We start from the raw sequence: 14,376 nt of genomic DNA, 5'->3' as shown, positions 1-14,376 counted from the left end.
ACCATCTCTTCATGCAGCTTGCTCCAGACTACCATCACTACCTATGTTGAAAAACATGCCCTTATAGTTTCCTCCAGGTATATCCTCCCCCCTCACTTTAAATCTGTGCCATCTACTTCTGGACGCCCGTGCTCTGGGAGAAATAATCTGTCTACCCTATTTATGCCCTCATAATTCTATAAACCGGTATAAAGGTCCACCCCATAAACCTTCTACATCCTGGAAGAATAAATACAGCTTATCCAATCTCTACTTGTATCGCTCCATCCCAGATAACATCCTGGTGATTTTCTTCTTCACTATCTCCATTGACACATCTTTTCTGTAGTGTGGCGACCAGAACAGTACACAATAATTTTCCAAGTGTGGGCAAAGAACATTTTGTACAGCTGCAAGATGAAGTTCCAACTCTTATATGCAGTGCCTCGACCTATGAAGGCAAGCATACTAAATGCTTTCTTCACCAGTGTCTCCATTTTCAGGGAGTTATGGACATGCAGACCAGGGTTTTCCTGTACATCAACACTCCCAAAGTTCCTACCATTTACTCTATATCTTAACCAGATTTTCTGCTCTGAAACGCCACCATTTTACGCTCATCTGGGTTAAATTGTATTTCCCGCCATTTCACCCAACCTTCCAGTTGATTTACGTCCCACTGTCCCTTAGACAATCTTCTTGATTATCTACGACTCCACCAGTTTTCATGTCATTTACAAACTTACTAATCAGACAAACTGTATTCCCATCAAAGTCATTATTACAAAGATCCCAGCACCAGTGCTCAATCCGAAAAAACACCCTCCATACATGTCACCAAGCCAATTTTGGATCCAGTTTACCAAAGTCCCTCAGATGCCTTGCTCTACACTTCTGGACCATCTACCATGCCTAACCTTGTTAAAAAGCCTGCATGAAGTTTATGTAAACATCTACTGTACATTGAGTTTTAAGATACTTGTTTGATCATAATTGGTATAACAGGCTTTTCATTTGAAAGAGTTACAACTTTTGCGGTTAAGTTACTTTGTAGTTAAAATGAAAAGGAAATAATTCTTAAAACCAGTTGGCAAAAACATGCCAGTGCAGCCATGCTGTTGAATTGGATTTCTTCCACTGATCAAACACGACACAATAATTTGGCGGGAATAAAGAATGCACCCTTTGTCAGATCAAATAAGCAATTATGTACCATTACGATTTTTGCTTATAATTGTTCTCAAAAACAAATAAACTAATGCAACTATTAATTTTATGAAAGACCTTTATAGTTATCTAAGATTTTCAACAAATCAATTTAGGCAACATGTTCAAAATCAATAAGCAAATACTTCTGAGCTATTCATCAGTTTAGCTTTGAAATAGAGAGTATAAAGGGGTAGTAGGTGCAGATCATCATTGCTTCAATACAAATATGGTAAGAGAAATCCCTGCAGCAGGGGTGCTAAATTCCTGCTTCCATTCTCAACCCATCAGCAATACTTCTGAAATAAGACCAACTCAGTGGAGTCATACAGCATCGCTGGAGAACATGCATAGATGGGTTTTGGGTTAAATCCCTTCTACTGATGAAAGATCCCAACCTGAAACATCACCCTTCCATGTTCTCTAGAGATGCTGCTTCATCTGCTGAGTTACTCCAACACTGTGTTCTTTCAATAGTTATTCGCAAAATCAAGTGATTTTACATACAGTAGAGGCAGAAACAATTTTACCTAAGTAAAGCCAAAGATTTATTGACATTTCCAGTGGCTAATGATACTTGGATTCTCTTGCATCCTATTCGGTATCTGTGTAAACTATTGACAGCTGAAATCGCTTCCTGGAGACTCTCCATCTGAACTGTTGCCTTCAATTGATAGTCAGTGTGAGGACTTAGTTCCACATTCTTCACCTATATATCCAATAGTTAAGATGAGAAAATAAATGTTCATCTTATTTCTAAAAATACAAATATTACTCGGATAAAATGTAAAAACGTAAATTTCAGGTTTTATAAAGTAACATTGTAAAAACTTTACAAGTATCACCATCTTCCATTGGATGATGCCGGATAAAGGAATTACAAAAAGGAATCCAAGTCAGAACGCTCTGCCACTTGGAGGGAGGCTGGCACGTGGCAGTTGCAAATGCCTGAAACCTTTCTCCTTTGCGATGATGGGGAGTGGGTGATATTGTTGATTTAGTCTCGGCAAGTAAATACAGTGCAAATGGTATATACTGGAGGATAGGGTATCAATAAGGCAGGTGTGTTGTGCTGGATATGTCAAGATAATTAATCAGTGCCAGAGCTACAATCATCCAGGCAAATGGACAGATTAAAAAAATAAATGTTCTTGACTTGTGCCTTACAGATCGTGGAAAGGCTTTGGGATGTTATTCTGATGTTCAGATACCGAAGATTTTACCTGGCTGGTCAATGGTGATGCCAAGGTTATTAATGGTGGAGTACACAGTTACTGTAATGTCATTTGTCGTCAAATGTAGACAATCATATTCTTTCATTGATTGATTAAGGCTCATTACCTGGTACTTCTGTGGTACAAATGTCACTCGTCACATTTACATAATTGTGAATAGAATTGAACATTGCAGTTAGCAGCAGACATCCCCACCCATGACCTTATGATGGAAAGAATGTCATTGATTGAACAGTTGAAAATGGTTAGGCCTGGGAAAATGCCACAAGGAACTCTTGCAGTGATGTCCTTGGAGGTTGGATAATATCCTCCAGCTATCACAAACTTCATCCTTGGAGCAATGTACAAATCCTACCATTGGAGTTTTCCCCCTTGAAGCACATTGATTTAAATTTTAACCACAACTCCTTGACGCCACTTTGTCAAATGCTGCCCTGTTGTCAAGGGCAGTCACTTGCACGTCACCTCTGGGATTCAGATCTTTATTTGTACCAAGTATGTTAATGGGGATTGGAGCCAATGAGCCAGAGCAAACCCTAATGGAACATCAGATGTGACTAAGTACCACCTTCCGTCACTTTGTTGATAATTGATCATAAACCGATAAGATGGCGATTAAACGGATTAGTTTTGTCATATTTTTGTGATCATGCTGCAAATGATATTGGCTGATGAGCGACTGTGTGGATCTCAGGAATAAAGCAAAGGGGATCATCAATTGGGATTTCTGGCTAGATTGATTTTAGTCTTTAACACTGTGTTTACAATATACTGAGCAGCTTCATACACTATTTCAGCAGTTACTCGAGTCACAGATAGAGTAGACCAGGTAGGAAAGGTAGATTTCCTCCTCTTGAAGGGCATAAGGAAACTAGAAAACCTTGTGATCAATATTACTGACTTGTTTTTAAGTTAGATTTACTGAATTTAATAATTCCACATTGGCCCTTTGGATGATTAGCTGGTAACAACTTTACACCATCAGTGTACCCATTAAATTTATTCAGAGGCAAATCTATTAAATCAACACAAGTCGTGGTCTGATCAACCACGGCTGGGTCGCCTGGGTGAGGGCGTCTGATGTTGAAAGACCTGAAACACCCAATGGCCCCAGGTTACATCACTGATGATGTGTTCAGGAGCATCAATAGATGTATTTTTATCAAACAGAATAAACAATTTTTTGTTGAACTATGTCACACTGCAGAAAATATTTAAAGTCTAAATCTGAAATTGTTCAGAGATCAAATGCAAGTATATTTTAAAAAATCGAGGATTGAGCTAACGAGCCAATTTTTGGATCACTATTGAAGTACCAAAACCAATTAATTAATGCAGAGCAAGAGCATTATATAGTGTACCAACAATATAGAATCAGATTTAAACAAACATTTCAAATAAGAATAAAGCACAATGCAAATTCTGAAAAATAACAAACATTCTTTCATAGCTTAAAAGGTATGAAGATTGAGATTTTCTCATTATTAAACTTAGTACAGCTCACAGCCAAGAGAGAAGTGTATACTTCTACCAGATTCCTAATTCATTAAGAAAAGGGAGGAAATACGAAAATGAACGTGACAAAGGTTTCACACCTACGATAAACTATTCATTACATCTCTGCTATCCTAGCTGCAAAACAATATTCATTGTCTAGCATGTTTCTACATTCAAGCATTATGTCAGTTACCTTGCCATGCCTGAAGAAAATATCATGCAATATTTGATGTAGTTCCTTTCTGGACATTCTGTAATCCAAGTTGCTGACCTGCACATCTGCTCCATTTGCAAATGGGTCAGTCTGGGCATCAGGATAATGGTTTTGAGTTGTGCTCAAAGGCGAGGAACGGTTTGAGAGGCTTGGAGATAGACTCCTAGGATATCAAAAGTCAAACATTGTCACATTTAGAAAAAAAGTACCACTAAAGATTTACCAAACTAAACACCAAAACTTTGTAAATGCAGTAATATTCCCATTTATTATAACCCATTAATTTCAAATATTTATCTCTTTTAAAGGATGGGTAAAATTGAAAGTTACCTTGCAGACCAGGAACCATGGCACATAATAGGTGGTGTATTATGCCTTGAAATTGTCAACTTAGAAAAAGCAGAAGGGGAACTGATACGGAAGTCAACTTTTTTCTCACTTCTGTCTGTTGGACACTCCAATGGATTTGAAGAAGTTGGAGTTTCTTGCCTATTTAAGAAAACATTGAATAATGTGCTTATTCTTCTTTGGCAGTTTCTTACAACTGCCTATAATATGAAACATTTGTCAACATGAGAAGATTCCGAATATTTCTATATTACAGCGGCACAAGAAGAAAAGGTAAAATTAACATGCTGTGGAAAATGTGTGGAAAAGGAATGCTTGAGTAACTGAGAGTCCAACAGCATCTCTGGAGAACATGGATCTGCGCCGTTTTGGGTCGGGATACTTCTTCAGATTGGTTGTGGAGGAGAAGGAAATCTGGCAGAGCGGAGAGACAGGACAAATGTTGGCAGATAATAGGTTGACTTAGGTGAGAGAGGTTTTAATATGTTATGTTTGGACAGAGGCTAGAAACGAAAAGACAGCAAGTGTGAGACAAAAGGATTGAGTTGCAAATTGTAAAGCTGGAGCTGGAGAAATAATGTAGGTAGAAGGTGGTTAGAAGTTACCCAAAATTAGAGAATTCAATGTTCATACCATTGGGTTGTTAGCTACCCGAGTGGAATAAGATTTTGTTCCTCCAGTTTGTTTCTCTCTGGCAATGGAGGCGGACCAGGGCAGAAAGATCAATATAGAAATGATTAGAGTAGTTAAAATGGTTAGCATCCTGGATGCTGCTTGATCCACTGAGTTACTTCAGCACTCCGTCTTATTTTGCAAACAAACATCTGCAGTGCCTTACATTTCACATGAAATATGTGAAGGCAGAAACAATCTTTCATGACTTCTAATCATAATCGGAAAATGTTATGAACAGGGATAGATGGAAGGGGTAGAAAACAAAGTACAAAGTTTAGGACAATTACTCATCAACCAGAGTACATGTTAAATACAAACTCACTTAACGTTTCCATTGAAAGAATTTCCATTTCCTGTCTTTTTAGGAGTAGCTGCAGAACCCACAGAGTGGATTATTGGTGGAGATTCAGTTCCTTGCTTTTTGATCTGAGGTGCTGGTGCACTTGGTTTGGTTTTGGATTCCATACCACAGAGCTCCTTGTAAAATAAATAATTAACGGTTAAAATATATGCAACTGTGTCTAAAGTGATTTCAATGTCTATATCAGTAGGGTTTTTTTTTTTTTAAATCAAGGAAAAGGTTTTATGTTTTGAACATGAAAAAACTTAAACGAGGTTAAGCATTGTTAACCCTTTCATAATTGGGAGGGACAAGAGTCCACATATTTGAAAAAGATGTTGCGTCAAAGCTAAGTTTGACAACAACAACAGAAGTAGGAGTTTTATAGACCTAAATTACATAAATTTAGAAATGAAGACAACCACGTTGTTTTCCTCGAACATTCCAACAAATTGTTTAATACTATCACAAGCATCAAACTCACTTATACTACTCAAAGACTTACACACCTGTCACTTATTCTAAAGATACTTGCTTTCATTTCTCACAAATTAGTTTCAAGACATAACTATATTCAGTTTGAAAAAGTATGTAAACTACATTGTTTTCAGAGTTCAACAACCTCAGTGTATATGATCATTTAGTCCACATTGCTATTAAGCTAAAAGATAAAACATTTAAAAGACCACTGGATATAAATATATTTATAAAGAAATGCAAGCAGAGATTATGAATTGTTTTGACATTTTTATTACTTCATATTGTATTAACTCACCAGTAGAGAATATTGTACTTACCATTTCAAGTTCTAATTATTTCAAGATGGATTATGATAATGAGACATTAAAAGGTAATCTTTTTAAAATGATTTAAATTGTGTTCACTGAAACCGGAAAGGCTTTTGTAAACCAGTAGAAACACTGATAAAATTCAACTTTCACTTGCAGTGAAGCTGTTTAACCAGAATCCCTCATCACATGGGATATTGGTCAGTCTACCAGAGGACTAGAAGATTCCAATTGAAGTGTTAAGAATATAGTCTAAGCACTACAATGGACCTTAAACTTCCATACTATAGGGCAAACAACTGCCATATCAGCAACTTAGCTCCAAAGGCTAGGTGAGAAAATGGTTTCTCATCATTTTACTTTTGGGTGGAGGGGTGAGGAGAGAAAATTGCTTGTTTCTACCACTTTAAGCAGCACACCTGTAGCACTTAAATCTATGATTACCTAATTAGTCACGTGAATTACAAATGCAGAATTAATTACCTCATTGGGAACTGTCTTATTTATTTCATCTAGGTAAGTCTATGTTTGGTTATATCTTGCAACTCTGTATTTCAAAACATACACGAGTCATGACAAAACTGTACAGTAACTAAATCTGTACATTTTGCCAAACTATGTTCCTTCCAGATACTGTCTGGCTAACAATGTCTCTCCCCCCCAAATTAGACTATTGTTTTAGTGTATTTTCACTCCATTTAAATTAGCTTGATGTTGAACTTTCTGGACTTTTAAGAAAAAAACAGGTTTTTAAAAAATCAGGGAAATTCGCCTGAATAAAAAAATGTCTCAATCAGTAACTTTCACAGTTCAGATAAGGACAAAGACATCCTGCTTTTCAGAAAACAGATATTATATACACCATTCGTTCCATCTTAATTAAAAAAAAAAAACAATTCAGCACGAGTCCCAGTCTTCCACAAATTAAGTTTTTATTTCAAGAGAACACCTGTGTAGAATGCCACAGGATTGGGCTTCTTGGATTCTTTTCATATCTCATTTAAAAACTGAACTGATGGATATAAATCAAATGGCAAGATGTGTTTTTAAATTTAATGTTACTAGTGTCAAGATGTTTTATATATATTAGCTAACTGTTTTAAAACATTGAATATTTTAAGATATCCTGGATATTACACATTTAAAAACTAGTTAATGACCTTAAACATCTTTCAAAACCAGCAACACCTAGATTGGGGCTGTTCCGGCTACGAAAGGTTTGCTTAGAAGGATATGGTTCAAACACAGGCGGGGGTGGATTAGTGTAGATGGGGTATCTTGGTCGCATGGGCAAGTTGGGCCAAAGGGCCTGTTCCGTGCTGTATGACTCCATGAATGTTTTCAGGGTGCGTTTCATCAGTACACTTGATTAAGCTCAGGAAATGTTGCTGGGAAGCTTCTGAGCGACAGGTAATTCTCATAATTTGTCAAACAAACTAATTCTTTGTCTAGAGGAAGGGGGTCATTACAAGTCAACATCACCATGCCCTCGTGCAAATTCATGCATGTGATGGATTCCAATAAGGAATTATAAAAATTGATAATGTTTTTGGTCAAATATAATTTACAGCCCAGGAATTAAATTGTCAATACAAATAATTTATTTGAAACAATGCATTTCCTATATGCTAGAATAGGATATGTAATGTGCATTCTTTCATCAATGTTTAATGATTATAAAGACCCAAAATGAGTGGATTTAAAAATAAATGCCTTTCAACAAAAGCACTAATAGCACTGTGACTTGGCCAATAACCTTTCAGACAGGAATTGGATAACGAGGTAATTTGGCATTAAATTATATTGTTAAGGAGCAGACAATCAAAGGATTTATCTGCACGACCATGAGGCAGTGATGGGTGTGATGTCGTTTAAGGAAGGCATGTCTCCTGGTTGAGATTTGAGTGTGGATATATATATATTTCCATTTCAAGTTTATATAAATGTATGCCTCACATGCTCGTGAACATTAATGGTTTTCTGTGCTTTACACTCTGGGCCTTTATTGGCTGGATTGGCTGATCTTGGCAGTAACTACTGCCATTTCTCTTCTTCAAAACACAACCTGCTGACTGCCAGTTAATGTGAAAGTAACTGGAAAATGTCTGTCTTTTCACAGCAAAAGACAACTGATATAACTGCCTACTGAGGTATTGAGCTTTGGCTCACTGGTCCTTCAAGATGCTACAAGCAGTGAAGCATCTTTTAGTTTTTGTAACGGGAACGTTCTAGCGGCAACAGGTTTTGTCAGGATATTTAGCACTCGTAGATTATTGACCGACAATTGGCTTTGCTCTAAGCAACATTTAGCAAAAAGTCACCCGTGGACGGGTGTGGGTAGGGACGATGAATGTTTGAGCATGCACCTCTCCCCTACAATCCTTCTACTCTTTAATCCTTGTCTCTGACATCTTGACCTTTGTTCAACCATTTGCTGATCACACCCCCCCCCCCCCTGGCAGCATGTTCCAGGCACTCAACATTCTGTGTATATTTAAAAAAATTGCTCTGCACATCTCCTTTAATCTTTGCCTCTCTCTTTAAAGCTATGCCCTAGTGTTTGATTTTTCTTTCCTGGGAAAAAAGTTCTGGGTGTCTTTCCTATCTCAAATGTCAAGTGTGTTTTACTGTTGTGCTTCTGCTTCTGCTTGTTTACTGCACAACCACCAATAGCTGGGCTATCTCGTGCAGGTTGCGCTCGCATGGGCACTGGTTGCAAAAGGGTTATTTAGATTTTTACGTGGGCAAGTTTGGTGAGATGATCTGTGTCCAAGTTGTCGACCTGTGACTTGAACAGTGATAAGGTTGGTGCACACCTGGTGGTGTCAGGAAGGAGGTTCCACTCTGGGATAGTCCATGGATATAGTGACTGCAGATCGATACTTTTGTCAGCTTTAATTCTAGTATAAATAAAGTGACCTGAGGACTGTCTGGGTATTGGATTGAATGAGGTGAGATATGTTACTGGGGATGATGCCATGAGTCTCCTTGTAGACAGTACCCCCCACATTGGATCCCTATCAGTTTGCCTGCCGCAAGAACAGGAGTACGGAGGATGCCATCTCAACGGCACTTCACTCCGCCCTCTCCCACCTCGACAACAGAGACACTTACGTAAGAATGTTGATCATCAATTACAGCTCAGCATTCAACACCATTATACCCTCTAAACTGATCACCAAACTCGGTAACCTGGGCATCGACCCCTCCCTCTGCAACTGGATACTGGACTTTCTAACCAACAGACCCCTGTCTGTTAGGTTAGACAAGCACACCTCTTCAACCCTCACCCTGAACACCGGCGTTCCACAGGGCTGTGTGCTGAGCCCCCTCCTCTACTCCCTCTTCACCTACGACTGCACACCTGTACATGGTACTAACACCATCATCAAGTATGCAGATGATACAACGGTGATTGGCCTCATCAGCAACAACGATGAGTCGGACTACAGGGAGGAGGTCCAGCTCCTAGCAGCATTGTGCGCTGACAACAACCTGGCCCTTAACTCCAAGAAGACCAAGGAGCTCATTGTAGACTTCAGGAAGTCTCGGGGCGGCATGCACACCCCCATCCACATCAACGGGACGGAGGTGGAACGTGTTTCCAGCTTCAGGTTCCTGGGGGTCAACATCTCCGATGACCTCTCTTGGACCCACAATACCTCAACTCTGGTCAAGAATGCTCACCAGCGTCTCTTCTTCCTGAGGAGACTGAAGAAGGTCCATCTGTCTCCTCAGATTCTGGTGAACGTCTACCGCTGCACCATCAAGAGCATCCTTACCAACTGTATCACAGTATGGTATGGCAACTGCTCTGTCTCCGACCGGAAAGCACTGCAGAGGGTGGTGAAAAGTGCCCAAAGCATCACCGGTTCCTCGCTCCCCTCCATTGAGTCTGTCCAAAGCAAGCGTTGTCTGCGAAGGGCGCTCAGCATCGCCAAGGACTGCTCTCGCCCCAACCATGGACTGTTTACCCTCCTACCATCCGGGAGGCGCTACAGGTCTCTCCGTTGCCGGACCAGCAGGTCCAGGAACAGCTTCTTCCCTGCGGCTGTCACACTACTCAACAATGTACCTCGGTGACTGCCAATCACCCCCCCCCACTCCTCCCACAGGAAAAACACTATGACTGCATGCATGTAAATAGATTTATTTATTGAAATCATATTCTATGTCGCTCTTCCAGGGAGCTGCTAACTGCATTTCGTTGTCTCTGTACTGTACACTGACAATGACAATTAAAGTTGAATCTGAATCTGAATCTGACATGAGCGGGCTTTGGTGCGTCTCCATCATGTTTGGGACAAAGACCCGTCATTTATTTATTTGCCTCTGTACTCCACAATTTGAGTTTTGTAATAGAAATAAATCACATGTGGTTAAAGTGCACATTGTCAGATTTTCATTAAGGCCATTTTCAAACATTTTGGTTTCACCATGTTGAAATTACAGCAGTGTTTATACATAGTTGTGATTAATAAAGTCACCAGTGCTCGCTTTCTTCTCAATGGTTCCAAACAGTTGATTTTAGCAAGCCTAAGGTTTGGCTGATGTCTCCAACAGTTTTATTTTTGTTTCTCAGTTTCATAATGGCTTTTTAAACTTTCATTGGCACAACTTTGGTCCTCATGTTGATAAACAGCAATAAAAGTTTCCAAAGGTGATGGAAAGACTGGAGGAAAGACTAGGTGCAGAGAGCTCTCTTATTCCTACATTGAGACAATTAAACACACCCGAGCAATTACAAACGCCTGTGAAGCCATGTGTCCCAAACATTATGGTGCCCTAAAATGGGGGGGGGGGGGGGGCTATGTATAAACACTGCTGTAATTTCTACATGGTGAAACCAAAATGTAAAAATTACCCTTTATTAAAATCTGACAATGTGCACTGTAACCACATGTAAGTAAGTTTTATTTATATAGCACGTTTTAAGTCAACTCGCATTGACACCAAAGTGCTTTACATAAAATAGATAATAAGTTTCCATACAGACCATAGAAAAAGGTTAAAAAATAAAGAAAATGGACACAACACATTCAACACAAACGTCCCCCCACAGCATAATAAAAAATTTCCACTGTGGGGAAAGGCACCAGAAAGTTAAGTCCTCTTCCTCTGAAACACCCGAGGTCGGGGCCCATTTGTGGCCTTGCAGCCAGTCCGATGATTTTCAGGGCACTCTTGCCGTGAAGATGGAACATCCGGCGTTGGGTGAAACATTCCTCAAGCAGCTTGGAACGTCTGGAACGGCTGCCTCCTCCCCGGAGACCGGGGCACTTGTAGCCCTCAGGCCGCGCCGGTTGGAGCTCCGACCCCGGCAACTCGATCCCAGGCTCCGCTCCAAATCCAGCACTGCCCGCAGCCACAGCTCCGCGATGTTGGGAGTCGGCGGCCACAGTGTTCCGGAGCTTACCGCACGGCGACACGGTAAGGCATCGCCCGCTCCCTGTTGGTATCCCAGCGCTGCACCGCCGCCGAAGCTGTAGTCCCGGCCGGTCCCGACAGGAAACGCCGCTCCATTCTCGATGGTAGGCCGCGAGGACGGGGCGAAGAAGCAGCTTGGAGGGATGCTGCCTCTCCGACCAGGTAGGGGACTAAGAATTAAAGCTTCCCCCTTCCCCACCCCCCACAAAAAAGACCTCCAACTAACTAACTAACATTTTTTAACAGGACTTAAAATAAAAAAAGGTGAAGAGGCGGACTGCGGGCAGGCTGCCATACACAGACGGCGCCCACTCCTGCACATCCGCCATTTAAGTATGTGATTTTTTTAAATTACAAATCTCAAATTGCGGAGTACAGAGGCAAATAAACATTATGGAGAGCACTGTATGTCCCAAAATGGAACAATGAAATTCGTACTTGCAGCAGCACAACATAGTAATCCACAAACACCACATTAAACAAACAATGCAAGGACCGAATCGGTAAAAATGATGCCCTCCAAATCTATGCAGTTGAGTTTATTTGGAGGCTGTATGTGTTTAATAGCGTCATGGATGTTAGGAAGAAGTTGCTCCTTGACATTAGTTTTCAGGCTTCTATACCCTTTCTCCGGAGTGAACTGCGAGCATGACCAGCATGGTCCCCAATTCTTCCGTCTATGCTGCATCTGCACCCAGGATGAGATTTTCCATACTAGATTATCGGAGATGTCCTCATTCTTTAGGAAACGGGGGTTCCCCTCGTCCATTATAGATGAGGGTCTCCTCGATATCCCACAGCTCCACTTGCTCCCCCTCCCCCCATTCACAACAAGGACAGTCCCCCTTGTCCACACCTTCCACCCCATCAGCCGTTGCATACAGCATATAATCCTCCAACACTTTCGCCACCTCCAACCCCCTCCCCTGGTACATTCCCCTGCAACCGCAGGAGATGCAACACCTGTCCCTTTACCTCCCCCCTAGACTCCATCCAAGGACCCCAACAGTCTTTTCATCTGAGGCAGAGGTTCACTTGCACATCCTCCAATCTCATCTACAGTCCGCTGTTCCAGGTGTCAACATCTGTACATCGGCGAGACCAAGCGCAGGCTCAGCGATCGTTTCGCTGAACACATCAGCTCAGTTCGCCTTAACCTACCTGATCTCCCGGTTGTTCAGCACTTTAACTCCCCCTCCCATTCCCAATCTGACCTTTCCATCCTGGGCATTCTCCATTGTTAGAGTGAGGCCCAGTACAAATTGGAGGAACAGCACATCATATTTCACTTTGGTAGCTTACACAGTATGCTTGGGTAGTATGAACATTGACTTCTCTAACTTCAAATAGCCCTTGCTTTCCCTCTCTCTCCATCCTCTCCCAAGTTCTCCCACCAGTCTTACTGTCTCGGACTACATTCCATCTCTGTCCCACCCACTCCCCTGACATTAGTCTGAAGGGTCTCGACCTTAAAACGTCACCCATTCCTTCTCTCCAGAGATGCTGCCTGTCTCGCTGAGTTACGCCAGCATTTGGTGTCTTCCCTGATGATGTTGGCTGCCTTTTTGAGGCAGTGACTCCTGCAGACCCCTTCATCAGTGGGGAGGTCAGCACCCATGATGGACGGGTGTACACCAATTTTTGTAATTTTGTTCGTTCCTTGGCATTTGAGTTGCTGAACCAGGCCATGATATCAATATTGGCATGATATCAATATGCTCTCTACCATGCACCTATAGAAGTTGGAAAGATTTCATTAACATACCGAATCTCCTCAATTTGCTTAGAAAGTAGGCATTGATGGACCTTCTTTATGATTGCATCGATGTGCTGGGTCCATATCTTCAGAGATATGCAAACCAAGTGATTTGAAGTTTTGACTCTCTCCACACTATCCCATCAATGAAGACAGGTTTGTGGATCCTTTAGCCTTGCTCTTCTAAAGTCACCAGTTCATTGGCTTTACTGACATTGAGAGCAAAGTTGTTATTCTGGTATCATTTTATCATTTGTTTCGTCGATTGATCTCCCTCCCTCCATTCGGACTCACCATCCTCCATCTTACAACGGTGGTACCGGCAAATTTGAACATGGAGTTGGAACTGTCCCGCTACACAGTTATGGGTATACAGTGAGTAGAGTAGGAGGCTGAACACACTGTCTTGAGGTGCTGAGCAGGAAGTGTTGTCACCAATACGGGCGGCACGGTGCCGCAGCGGTAGAGTTGCTGCCTTATAGCGCTTTCAGAGCCGGAGACCCGGGTTTGATCCAGGATGCTGTCTGAACGGAGTTTCTATGATCTCCTCGAAGGTTTTACCAGAGATCTTCGGTTTCCTTCCACACTCCACAAAGATGTACATATGTAGGTTAATTGGCTTGGTGTATGTGTAAATTGTCCCTAGTGTGTATAGGATAGTGTTAATGTGCGGGGATTGTTGGTCAGCGCAGACTTGGTGGCCTGTTTCCATGTTGTATCTCTAAACTAAAAAAATCATGCTGATTGTGTTCTGAGACCCAGTTCCTCGAGCTTGTAACTAGTGTGGAGGGAATGATGTGTTGAATGCAAGGTGGAGTCTATGAGCAACAACCTAATGTATGCGTATTTATAGTACTCCAGTGCTGGGTGAAGAGCCAGTGAGATCGTATTCTCCATTGACCTGTGGTGCT

At 41.3% G+C, this 14,376-nt stretch overlaps 1 protein-coding gene across 5 annotated transcripts in view; it reads right to left on the bottom strand.

Annotated features, from left to right (window-relative positions):
* Positions 1-14,376, bottom strand: part of marf1 (meiosis regulator and mRNA stability factor 1) — an 87,202-nt gene that overhangs the window by 30,113 nt on the left and 42,713 nt on the right. For all 5 annotated transcript variants that reach the window (XM_033040279.1, XM_033040281.1, XM_033040282.1 and 2 more), the window contains 4 exons: positions 5,477-5,631; positions 4,462-4,620; positions 4,111-4,294; positions 1,716-1,894 (listed from right to left, as the gene is read on the bottom strand). In XM_033040279.1, coding sequence (XP_032896170.1) covers positions 1,716-1,894; positions 4,111-4,294; positions 4,462-4,620; positions 5,477-5,631 — 677 coding nt within the window. The remainder of the gene's footprint in view (positions 1-1,715; positions 1,895-4,110; positions 4,295-4,461; positions 4,621-5,476; positions 5,632-14,376) is intronic.

The sequence above is a fragment of the Amblyraja radiata genome, chromosome 22 (genome assembly GCF_010909765.2).
Source record: "Amblyraja radiata isolate CabotCenter1 chromosome 22, sAmbRad1.1.pri, whole genome shotgun sequence".
In the NCBI taxonomy this organism is placed as follows: Eukaryota; Metazoa; Chordata; class Chondrichthyes; order Rajiformes; family Rajidae; genus Amblyraja; species Amblyraja radiata.
This window is presented reverse-complemented; position numbering and strand designations above follow the sequence as displayed.